The 12,998-nt window shown below is 34.5% G+C and overlaps 1 protein-coding gene across 1 annotated transcript in view; it reads left to right on the top strand.

Moving 5' to 3' along the window:
- FAM160B1 (family with sequence similarity 160 member B1) overlaps nucleotides 1-12,149 on the top strand; it is a 54,214-nt gene extending 42,065 nt beyond the window's left edge. Inside the window, exons 14-17 of the mRNA XM_036735058.1 lie at nucleotides 1,107-1,250; nucleotides 7,513-7,653; nucleotides 8,701-8,804; nucleotides 8,906-12,149. Of these exons, the coding sequence (XP_036590953.1) occupies nucleotides 1,107-1,250; nucleotides 7,513-7,653; nucleotides 8,701-8,804; nucleotides 8,906-9,011 (495 nt within the window). The 3' untranslated portion in view covers nucleotides 9,012-12,149. The remainder of the gene's footprint in view (nucleotides 1-1,106; nucleotides 1,251-7,512; nucleotides 7,654-8,700; nucleotides 8,805-8,905) is intronic.
- The last annotated feature ends 849 nt before the right edge of the window (nucleotides 12,150-12,998 follow it).

Genomic DNA, 12,998 nt, shown 5'->3' with positions numbered 1-12,998 from the left:
GTTTTGTTATTATTTTATTGTACCCTATAAGGTATCTCTTTGGTAGTTTGATTGTTATAACATTAAAATGATAAATTAACTTTTGTGTGGTTGTTTTTATCATATTGACATGGCATAGCTATGAATCTTCCTCATGCTAGGTTGATTATTTCTTTTAGGAGCACTTTGAATCTGTACAGGTGTTTTGAAATTCACAGTAACTTGAGGAACTTAGCATTTTAAGCATTTTGTCAGTTTTAAAGTGATTTCTTGTTTTTTTTTTTAAAACTACAGTTTACATTTTGTCATGAATGTCTTTTATCTAGACTAAGGTAAATTTAGGAAGATACAATATAGGGAGTATTCTTTTGTGTAAATTTTGCAAGTTGCCTCTTTAAGAAGATGATGTTCTTTTTATTGTTGCTTCTTCACATTTTATAATCAGAGATGAGAGAAAAATTCTCACTTAAATTTGCAAATACCTCTTTCTTAAAATAGCAGTTATAGGCCCTAACTGTGGACATATGCTATACCATTGCTTTTTTTTGCTGATAAATATCTACTCATTTTCGTGCCATTTGATAACAAATTTGGTGTTTTGGTCAGGATTTATATTACTTTTAAAGTCATTCCAGATGTTTCCATCTATTGAATATTGAATATTGAAGGAAAGACTGAGAAAGCTTTTTGTGACAGTGGTGCTTTGTTATTGTGCTCTATGCACTCTGCCACCTTGTCACCTCAGGACTATTTCAATTAGATGTCCCTCCTTTGAGCCTATACAAGCCATGCCCCAAGAAAAGCCCAGTTAAGATCAGAGGATAACAGCTATTGAGCTGGTAGGCACTCTGGAGATTCATCTACTCCAAACCCCTCATTTAATGGAAACCAAAGCCCTAAGGGATTAAGGAGATTTGCTTGAGGTAACAATTGCTGGTAGTCAGGATTCAAACCCAAGGCTTTTGAGTTCAAATCCAGCACTCTTTACTCCTTTCACTGTGTCCCACTGTAGTCTCTTGTGTATCTAGCATATACCTGTTTTGTTGAATAAATATTCAGTAATGTATTTCTGAAAATCATTTTTGCTTAAAATTTGTTAGTCCAACTATCAAATTCCTTTTTCCTAGTTTCGGGACTATTGTTCTATCTGCTTAAGATGGGAGTGGCCTGGATCTCCGAAAACATTGGAAAAATGCAATTTAGAAGCAGCTTTCTTTGAGGGTCATTTCTTGAAAGTTTTGTTTGACAGAATGGGAAGGATTCTTGATCAGGTAATTGGAAATTAAACATTTATGAATACTGTGTTTTGTGTTCTTTAGAATTACTATTCTCTGTAAATTGTGCTCTTCAACATAGCAATTATATATTCTTCGATTGTCTTACTTGATATACTCTTTCTCAGTTTAGTAACCTGCCTTTTTGATGACCTAAGCAATTTCCCTCAATGATTAGCTTAGGAAGCTAAACTTGCATTTATATGGACATTTAAAAAACATTAGAGAGTTAGAGGTAACATTATATGAAAATTAATATTCGTTAGCTTTTTTTCCTTGTAAAATTGCTCAAGTTCAGTATGATTTTGGGGGGGTCCTTGATATCTTTTTGATACCTATTCTACTATTACTTCTGTTGTATCCGTTCTCAACCCATGCACACCTCTCATCCTACGTACTTCTTGTCTACATTCCTCTCATAAATCCACTAATGAGAATCTACTCAATGCAATGGGAACCCTTCCTCCAGGGCTTTTAACATTTTGTGTTTGCCGTTGCAGCACTTGAACTATCTATGTTTATCTGGCATATTAGAAAACTAAGCTTGCTGATCTAAACCTGGGGTCAGTAAACTGACCCGTCCCCTGTTTTTGTACAGCCCATGAGCTAAGAATAGTTTTTATAGTTTTTTATGGCTGTTTGGCCCCCTGGCCATAGTTTGCTGACTCCTGGTCCAGACTACAAGTAAGGGTATAGTCAAACCTTCATAGTTTTGATATGTAAGAATCCTGCTCTTTCTCTTTGAAACTCCATGAGAATAGATCATCACATAAACATCTTTATGCAAAGAACTTGTGAAGGGTTCTGGTTATTTTTTCAGGTGAGGGAGGAAAAATGACAATATTACTTTGTTTCTCCAAAATGAATAAAAATAATCACAATCAACTGGCACACTAGAAGACTTTCTTGGGCTTCAGTGATGATACACATTTGAACTACTTACTCCCTTTACCAGTGAGTAATGTGGGTTTGGATCTTATTCTCTCTCTCACGCACTAACATATCAAAGGGTAGTTAGTTTTCAAACATGACTTTTTACTGACTGCACAGTTTGGGGGAAATGGGAGCAAAACACTTTTAAGTTACCCAATATAGAATAAAATTTTATATGTTTTCAAATTGCTTCCCTCTGAGATCTTCCAGAAAATGTGTCAATGATTTTTAAACAAATCCTGGAATAGTACAAAAATTCCATCCCTTAACTTTAAAAAGACAGTATTAAGTACTGAGGAAAATCAGGTAAAGGAAATAAAATTAAGAAAATAAAGAAATGTCATAAATTGGGTCAGACCATGTTTTTTAAAAAAACAAACAAACAAAATGATGTAGGTTTTCTGTGTTTTCTATTGCCTCTTAATAGTGAATAGTTTTCGAAAAGGTTTTTTTTGGAATAGAAAGGAATATACCTTTATTTTCAGCTGTACATGGCACCTACAAAAAATTGACTGTGTATTAGAGCAACCTAATGCAGAAAAGAAGAAATAATAAATGCATCCTTTTTATTTTTTTGCAGTGAAATATGATGAATTTTTAATATGCTAACAATGTGTCATACTGATTTCTTTATAAAAGACTCTGAGTTAAGACAGGAGAAACATGATTGGCTGTACAAACAACTAGCTACAACTGTCAAGACATCCTGTCACATCACAACATAGTGTCTTCTCCATCACCTCTAAGAAACAAACTTATCCTAATTCGAATTTCATTCTTTTCAATATTCTGGTACCAATTCTTATCTCCTGAATTCAAAGAAAAATTGAATTTAATAACTGAAGTGATGATTCAGAAAGTTCTAATCTCTGAAAATGTTGATGAATGGCCAAAAAGCCTAGGAATTAGCTACAAAATAAAAAAGGAATGGACAAAGTACTTGCTGCTTAAATTGCCTTTTTTTTTTGTAGACCTTACAAGTATCATTGTATTATCATTGTTAGAGTATAGTCATAATATGTTCAAAATTATGACCCTTGGTTATTAATGAAAGGTCCACTTCTATTCAGGATACATCTATGTCCATATTAATACAGATAATGAATCCCATGAAGTAATCACATTCAGTTTCCTACTGCATGTTTCCATTGGGCTGAGACCAATGACCATATTTGCATATTTAAAATTTTGAATGGTGGGAATTCAGATACAGAAGACTACAGGATTCGTTATTTGCACTAATTGGGCCCTAACCATATTCATTCTCTGAAGGCAGGAAACAGTGATTTCTCCTGGGTAAAAATAACCGGTCTGTCACCAATTTTCCTATTTGACATCTGCTATATTTTTTTTTATTTAATATTTTTAGTTTTCAGCATCAATTTCCACAAGATTTTGATTTACAAATTTTCTCCCCATGTCTACCCTCCTCCCCACTCCAAGATGGCATATATTCTGATTGCCCCATTCTCCAGTCAGCCCTCCCTTCTGTCACCCCACCCCCCCATCCCCTTTTCCCTTACTTTCTTGTAGGGCAAGATAGATTTCTATGCCCCATTTCCTATATATCTTCCCAGTTGCATGCAAAAGCAACTTTTTTTTTTGAACATCTGCTTTGAAAACTTTGAGTTCCAAATTCTCTCCCCTCTTCCCTCCCCATCCACCCTCCCTAAGAAGGCAAGCAATTCAACATAGGCCACACATGTTTCATTATGCAAAACCCTTCCACAGTACTCATGTTGTGAAAGAATAACTATATTTTGCTCCCTCCTATCCTGTCCCCCTTTATTCATTTTTCTCCCTTAACCCTGTCCCTTTTCAAAAGTGTTTGCTTTTGATTAACCTCCTCCCCCTGTCTGCCCTCCCTTCTACCATCCCCCATTTTTTATCCCCTTCCTCTTTCTTTCCTGTGGGGTAAGATATCCAGTTGAGTGTGTATGATATTTCCTCCTCAAGTCAAATCTGATGAGAGCAAGATTCACTCATTCCCCCTTACCTGCTCCCTCTTCCCTTCCAACAGAACTGCTTTTTCTTGCCACTTTTATGTGAGATGATTTACCCCATTCTATCTCTCCCTTTCTTCCTCTCTCAATATATTCCTCTTTCACCCCTTGATTTAATTTAATCTTTTAGATATCATCCCTTCACATTCAACTCACCCTGTGTCCTCTGCCTGTGTGTGTGTGTGTGTGTGTGTGTGTGTGTGTGTGTGTGTGTGTGTATTCCCTTCAACTACCCTAATACTGAGAAAGGTCTCATGAATTACAAACATCATCTTTCCATGTAGGAATGTAAACAAAACAGTTCAATTTTAGTAAGTCCCTTATGACTTCACTTTCTTGTTTACCTTTTCTTGATTCTTGTGTTTGAAAGTCAGATTTTCTATTCAGCTCTGGTCTTTTCATCGAGAAAGCTTGAAAGTCCTCTATTTTATTGAAAGTCCATATTTTGCCTTGGAGCGTGATACTCAGTTTTGCTGGGAAGGTGATTCTTGGTTTTAATCCTAGCTCCATACACCTCTGGAATATGATAGTCCAAGCCCTTCGATCCCTTAATGTAGAAGCTGCTAGGTCTTGTGTTATCGTGATTGTGTTTCCACAATACTCCAATTGTTTCTTTCTGGCTGCTTGCAGTATTTTCTCCTTGACCTGGGAACTCTGGAATTTGGTGACAATATTCCTAGGAGTTTTCTTTTTGGGATCTTTTTCAGGAGGCGTTCTGTGGATTCTTTCAATTTCTATTTTGCCCTTTGGCTTTAGAATATCAGGGCAGTTCTCCTTGATAACTTCTTGAAAGATGATGTCTAGGCTCTTTTTTTGATCATTGCTTTCCGGTAGTCCAGTAATTTTAAAATTATCTCTCCTGGATCTATTCTCCAGGTCAGTGGTTTTTCCAATGAGATATTTCACATTGTTTTATAATATCTTGATTTCTCCTGAAGGCACTAGCTTCCACTTGCTGTAATCCAATTTTTAAGGTGGTATTTTCTTCAATGGTCTTTTGCATTTCCTTTTCCATTTGGCTAATTCTGCCTTTAAAGACATTCTTCTCCTCATTGGCTTTTTGGAGCTCTTTTGCCATTTGAGTTAGTCTATTTTTTAAGGTGTTATTTTTTTCAGTATGTTTTTGGATCTCCTTTAGCCAGTCATTGATTTGTTTTTCATGGTTTTCTCACATCACTCTCATTTCTCTTCCCAATTTTTCCTCTACTTCTCTTACTTGCTTTTCCAAATCCTTTTTGAGCTCTTCCATGGCCTGAGACTGATTTTTTTATAGGTGTTTGGAGGGATCTGGGGGAGAGCTTAAGCAAGTCCCTGCTTTCCAGCCGCCATCTTGGCTCCACCCCAGTGCATCCTTTTTATGAAAAGTTTATCGCAAGAAGTTCTGTAGTATTTGAGTGGTATAAGCTTTTGGAAATTAAGGTTTCTATAGGTCTTAGGTAATGTTTTGGTGTCTAGTATATATAAGAGTTATACTACTCTTTAATCTTACTACCTTATTTACCTTGTTGAAAATCTCTCCTAGGCACCAGTGAGCTAGTTGGTCATTCAGTTATGATATGTTGGGCACAATATCTGAACACTGAAGATTCAATAAATGCTACTCCTATTCTGACTAACAGCTTTAGTTGGCTATCTATTTATGATATCAGTTAGTATATGTAAACAACTTGTTATTTGTCATCGTTCCAGTGCTTAGCACAGTGCAGCACCTAGTGGACATTTAATAAATTTTTTTAACTGACGGGTTGACCATTAAATACTCTGAGAAATGTGCTAATTAGTCTAAATGTTGGGAAGCAAGAATTTCAGGATTCAACTTGAGCCTCCTTCAATTTTAATTTTTTTCTTTGGATTTCTTAGTACCTTTAAAAAAGGAAATATTAAAGACAAATATCCTAAGGTAAAATGATTGTGGTTTTTAGATAAGGGTTTTAATTTATTCTGATCCATCATTAATGTCACATCATATAGTTAGTGCTCAAATGGTTCTAGTAGTCCAAAATAAATAAATTTTGGACTTCGATTCATAATATTTTCTATTTATCATTCTAATTATATTTTTCTTAGGTGCCGAATGGCAGAACTAAAATAAGCTTAAAAATTCAAGACCATCTCATATAAAAATTTCTTCATAGTTTGAGTTATCCTTTCATATTCTTTGATACCAAGAGTATAACCCTTAAGTAGAATTCTTGCTTTAGTTATTTTTTTTTAACGTTTCATTTCAGCTTGAAACTAAAGAAAAATGAAAGTTTATACACCAGCTGTTGCTCTTGCTATCTTAGTAGTATCTTGTCAGGGAACAACTCTGTCATTATCAGAGAAAGAAAGTACAGATGAAGATAGGGAATGTATGTTTCTCTTCTGTTCTGGCAAAAACCGATAAAATTCTCAGATTGGGAGTGGCTCATAAATAAACCTTTTGAAAAGATAATTCATTAATTTAGTGATAAAGCTAGATTTGATTGAGACCATACAACTGAAGTCTTCCATTTACTCAAATGAATACCAGCTTTGTTTCTTTTAGCACTTGAAAAAACATGCCTTGTTATTATAAACTACCCGTGTTTGCCAGATTTATACCTGGCATGACTAGGTTTGTTTTTTTGTTTTCTTTTTAGAAAGCTATTTGGTTGAGTCTCCCATGAATTATCTTTAATATTATTGAACAATGCGTTGAACATGATCATAAATCGTTCTTCCTTCCCCTTCACCTACATCCCTACTATATTCATGGCTCCTTTCCGCCCACACTATCTCCCCATGGAGGGAGAGGAGAGACCATATTACAGTTTTCCATATGCATTATATAGATGTTAATCTTGATTGCTTATCTGTTGGGAAAATGGCTTATTGAACGTTTTAGGAACTAGAACAGACCTACTTCTATAGTCCAGCCTCATACTTGTTCTTAGCCAAAATGCTGAGAAGCAGTACCTCTTCATTTTATGGAGAAGGCAATGAACACCCACAGAAGTAAAGTGATTTTCCCTAAGTCAAAAAATTAGGATTTCTGAGATTTCTACATTAGACAGTGAAAAATACAAAGGAAGTACCTTAGTTATGTTTCTGTGTCTGTATCTGTATCTGTGTATGAAAAAAATCTAAGGTTTTTTGGGTTAGAATTTTTTGGCTGAGGTTGTTAGGGTTAATGGTGACAGATTTGTTTTACTTTTGGCTGCAGCATATCATAATGGAAAAGTAAGATAGTGGATTGTGTTTTCTGATGAATTTAGGTTGAGCAGTAAATTAAGTAGAATGGTATTAAATTTATAAGAAAAATCACCTAAGATGCTTCTCTTTTTGTTTTTTCCTTTCCACAGCCATATGATGTTAATTTACAAGTAACATCAGTGTTATCCAGACTTTCTCTTTTCCCTCATCCTCATATACATGAGTACCTTTTGGATCCATATGTGAATCTGGCTTCTGGCTGTAGATCACTTTTTTCTGTTATTGTCAGGGTGAGTGATTAATATTGTGTGTTATAGGGTCTATAAAAGTGCCAGCATATTGTTAAAATTATTAAGGAAATATATAGCATTACATACCAGATTTAATAAAGTACACACAAAAGGAAATATTTTATACATAATCCCGGAAACAAGTTTACATGCACTACTCCAAAATCTCTTCCAACCCCTATATTCTATGACTTAGGTTATATATAAAGAAATGGCTTAATATAAAACAGTTAGATTAGACATATACCCACCACGAAAAGACGGTGAACACATATGGGTGTTATGCTTAATATATACTGGACATTGGACTTGGAGTCATTTGAGTCTTGCTTTTTAAATAGCTATGTGAGTAAAATGTGCAATTTACTTCTTTCCTTTTGACTTAGTTTCTTTAGCACTAAAATGAAGGTATTGGATTAGACAAGCTCTAAGGTCCCTTCCTGCTCTAACAATCATAAGATCATAGCTCTAGAGCTGGAAGGGACTATGGAACTTACTTAGTCCAGCCCCATCATTTTACAAATGAAGAAACAAAGGCTGAAGAGGTTAATAGACTTACCCAAGGTCACCCAGAGAGTGACAGAACTATGAGTTGGACTCAGGTCCTTTTACTTAAAGTCCAGTGTTCTTTCCATGTTTCCATTGCACCATGCTGATCTTAGTCCGTGAGTCTGTGAAATTCTGCTTTAGCTATAGATAAAGAAACTGTAATATGGAACTAAATGTGGGAATCAGAAGTTCTGGATTTGAACTGCTCCTTATGATGTCTGTGACCTTGGGCAGGTCACTTAACCAGAACACCAGCACTTTAATTCTCTTATAGGTAGATTGAGCGTATATTATTGTCCTCTTTTCTACACAAGGCAACCATTGTCTAGAAAGAATTAAGCTTTTAAGATCAGAGCCTAAATTTAAACCAAATTTTCCTGAAACCAACCTTAGCTTTATTCCCCCTACTTACACTACTGTGAACTGCTCTTATTTTTCAGGATGTTCCCATGCATGGGATTTCAGGGACATAGTGTCTTTTGTTTCTGTGTGTTACAGGTTGTTGGAGACCTTATGGTCCGAATCCAGCGGATTCCAGATTTCACCCCCAAACTTCTGCTGGTCAGAAAACGACTACTTGGCTTGGAGCCTGAAGGCCCAATGTAAGTCATAGTTTCTCGTGTTGTCATATAAAACATCGTAAACATATTGCTGTTTTGTGATGATTCCCTTGTAATTACCCAAGCTCTTTTCTGTTTACCAGGATTGACCACATGACGTTACTAGAGGGTGTGATTGTGCTAGAAGAGTTTTGTAAGGAACTAGCAGCAATTGCATTTGTGAAGTATCACACTTCATCAACACCCTGAAGAATATCTTTATGGTAGCCTCCATGTCACCCAGGCAAGAAAGGATGAAGCCTTAAACTGGCCAGAAACATGGAGGACACAACTGAATGGACATTCTTGGTAATAAGTGTACAGTTTTTGACATTGTCTTTATTGTAATGGTTCTGTATATAATTGCACGTCATTGAACCCAGGATGCAATCAAAGGAACTTCAGGAAACAAACATTTCTAATGACTGTTTCAAAAGCTGTAAAAATTTCTGATGTTATAACTTTGATGATCTTGTCTTATTTTAATATCATTTTAGATAGTGGGGCTTTTTGACACTCTGAAGCTCAGTGCGTATGTACTTTTGGATTGACATGTAGCAAAGAAAAATCACTGGTTTTTGTAACTTTTTGATGCCAGAATTCTTATCAAACAACATGAAAGGAAAGTGGGAATCAGAAAATGCTATACATGCATAAAAAGAAAAATTCATTCAGTACAGAAATAAGTAGGGAGAAGTAGGATGTGATAACCGAAGATAAGAATTTTTAGAACAAATTAGCTTCCTTCAATCTTTTATAAGAAAAAGGATAATTTAGTACAGTGAAGAAATTCTTAATTCATGTACTGGATATTTAATCAATTACATATTTTTCAAAATATTATTTTAATCTCACTTAGCAGTGTTAAGAATTTCTTTCATATGTTGGTCCCAGTTTATTTAAACTAGCATATTTGCCACTGTGTTTGCTAAAACAGTATTTTTTAAGAAGCTTATTTAACACAAATTGGGTTAAGAACATTTTGTGCCTTGGCAATGTGTTTTGTGATTTTTTTATTATCCTGTTGAATTTCATGGTAGTTTCTAAGCAAGGAACTGACTTGATACCACTTTAGTAAGCAGCAATCAGAATGCCAACATCCTCAATGTTTACATTTTTCTTTATTGAAGTCTTTGTCGTATAGGAGTCTAAAAGAAAAAGAAATCATAGTCTTTCAATGTCCTGCTTGTATGTGAAAGGATTTTAGTAAATTGCTGTGCGTATGTATGTGTAGAAAGTGAGTGCTGAAGGGATCTCTTGGATTTTTAGGTAGCTTATCCAAACGGCTCTGGTCATGAGTGCCTTGTGGACAAAGCAGTGTTTGCTGCTGCCACTTGGCCTTTTAATCTAATTGATTCTTAGTACTCAGATCAGTTTTTCTAAGTTTGTCTGTTTAGGAGCTTTTTTTGTTGTTAACATTTTAAAAGTTAAGCAGCTGCACTTTCTTTTTCTTCATTACCAGTCCACTTAAAGATATTTGGGGGAAAGAAGTTAGCTCTATAGTTGTTTAAAGGGAATCTGTCACTGCCTCTTTGAGAAGGTATATTTACTTAGCACATATTTGCATATATGAAGACTGCACTGCCTATATATAGGACCAAATTATAAACCTTTGTGTATTTAGGGCTTTTGCTTTTATTTCATTTTTCTGTTCTTTTATGTTTCATAAAGCTTCTTTTCATTATTATATAAGAACAGGATATCAAATAATTATGAGTATTCTTAACAGTAGTAGATTCACCACCTTTTTAAAAGAATGTATGTTTCTAAGTAATTTAATCTAAATTTGTAATGACATTCCAAATTTTCAAAGTAAAATAACAAAAATAATCTAATTCCTAAACTGCAGGTATTAACATCATGTGTAGTTTTCTTTTAAAAGATTTTTATAATGGTTTCTCATTCAGTCTGCTATTATTATCAGTCAGTTCATGCAAAAAGTACTGCATTCTTATTCTAGTGTAGAAATTGTTTACTTATTTGGGTTATTTAAAATTTAATGCATTAAGGTAAATGTTGCTTATTAATATTTTCTTATGTGTGGTATAGAATTGTTTAATGCTTAAGATGTCACTGTGATGCTGTTACCTCTCAAGCCAAATACTGTTCAGTTCTCGCTCTCAGAAATGGGTGTTCCAGCTCATCCATGAAATCAAGCTAAGAGCTTTAGGACTTGTTTTTGTAATGGGTGCTGCTTATGAAACCATAATTATTAATACAGTGACTTTTCCAAATAAGTTAACAATTAAAATATACTTTCCTTTTATTTTTAATTTTTTCTAATTTTCACATGCACTTTTCATGTTTAAGAAGATATGAAAAATCACTTAATGTTGCATCTGGATTTGTCAGTGGAAAGTTGCACTAAATAGCTAGTTTTTATTGTTGTTCCGTGTATAGGGCTCTTTATTTCCTATCAGTGAACATTTAAATAAAAGATTGTTTATAGCTAGGATTGGACTAAAAAACACCACTGAGATGATCACCTTAAGCAGATCCCAAATTTAATTTTAGCTTTGCTGCATATTTGTGTAAATAGGGGTGCACATTTAAAAAAATTTTTTTCCTCCACCAATATAGTTGCTGTTTTCAAACCCTATTGAAGTTTTCATAATGAGCATCAGTCTTAGCCTATTACCATTGAAATGCTTATGTTGTGACTATGTATAGTTCTCATAATATATCTGTCTGTGCAATATGGGAGCTGTGAGTTAATACACAGCTTTTCAGTCTGGTTGTACATTACTTGTGTGTATATATAAGGACCAAAATCCTTAGCTTGCTTACACTGTTGCTAGTGTAAAAATTGTTACACCTAATTTTACAGGGCTCAAATTATGGAATTACTTCATAAGTTGATAAGTTATTTCCATAAATTATTGTACAAATGTAAAATTACCACTTAATTATGAAGTTTATAGGCATTAATAGAAAGAAACTGTAAAATGCTAACTTACAAATTACATGGTGTTTATATTTTGGGTTATATAATAAATCCAGATATCTATGCCATGGTAATAATCCAGTGCTTTAACACACAATTGATAATCATTTCAGGCCCTGTAAAATAGTGTTATATAAACTCTTTGTTTGCCTCCTGCCTTGTTTACATTAAACAGAGGATATTCAGTAAATTTTTTCTATTGAACTTTGTATAAATTGCTGACTCAACAGTGTTACCATGGTTTGGCAGTCATGGGGTTATCCAGTGAAGAAACTATCCCAAGCAGTGATCAGAGTACATACTTTAACTTTTACAAAGAAGATTGTGATAAAGTTCAACTTTGTGCTAACCAATGCATGCAGGACTAAGAGGGATATTCTAAAAATAAATTAATTTAATTTAAACTACATGTATGTTTATATTTTTGGAATTTGAATTGTATAATTTGTTGCATGTATTTAAAGGAAGGATGGTTTATATGACAACACTGTAACCGTAATGTCACTTCATTTCAAATACCATTTGATTTCAAAAACTTATTACTATTTTGCCTGATGATTAGCCATTTAGTTAAGTATAAAATTCTCTGAATTGGTAGCCGAATAGAATAAGTATAGTGTACAGCATAGTCTGAAAGAAACATAGCCAGCCATTTACTCAGACTGCCTAGCATCTTTTCATCCCTGCCTTTTAACCTAAAGCTTTAGAATATGAAAGTAGAGAAGATAATGGGATGAGGATACACCAGCAGAAGAGATTTATGTATTAGGAGTGGAAGCCCTTAACCATTGCTTCTCCTCTCTTTTGCCAGCCATTTATACAGAAAGTTGCAGGATGGTGTGTGTGTGTGTGTGTGTGTGTGTGTGTGTGTGTGTGTGTGTTTCCAAGTATATCTATAATTTTTATGAATTAAGTATTTACCAGTATTTCATCCCTTAAAGCAGTGTCATAATCCCAAGAACTTGGAAAATTCAAGGCCTGCTACAGAGAGAAAGAGAGAGAGAGAGAAAGAGAGAGAGAGGAGTTATTGTCATAACATGGTCCATGCCAAACAACTTATGTGGCAAACTACTATGGGAACAACATACCAGCTACCAGGTGTATTTTCCTATGGTTGTTTTTTTTTTTTTCTTATTTGACCACTGCATGTATTAGAAACTACATATGCATCAATGGAGGGAGTTTCCACATCAGGATCTCTACACAATGAAGAAATCACCGGTGGTCCAGATCCACCTCTGTACTTCTTTAAA

The sequence above is a fragment of the Trichosurus vulpecula genome, chromosome 8 (assembly GCF_011100635.1).
Source record: "Trichosurus vulpecula isolate mTriVul1 chromosome 8, mTriVul1.pri, whole genome shotgun sequence".
Lineage (NCBI taxonomy): Eukaryota > Metazoa > Chordata > Mammalia > Diprotodontia > Phalangeridae > Trichosurus > Trichosurus vulpecula.
This window is presented reverse-complemented; position numbering and strand designations above follow the sequence as displayed.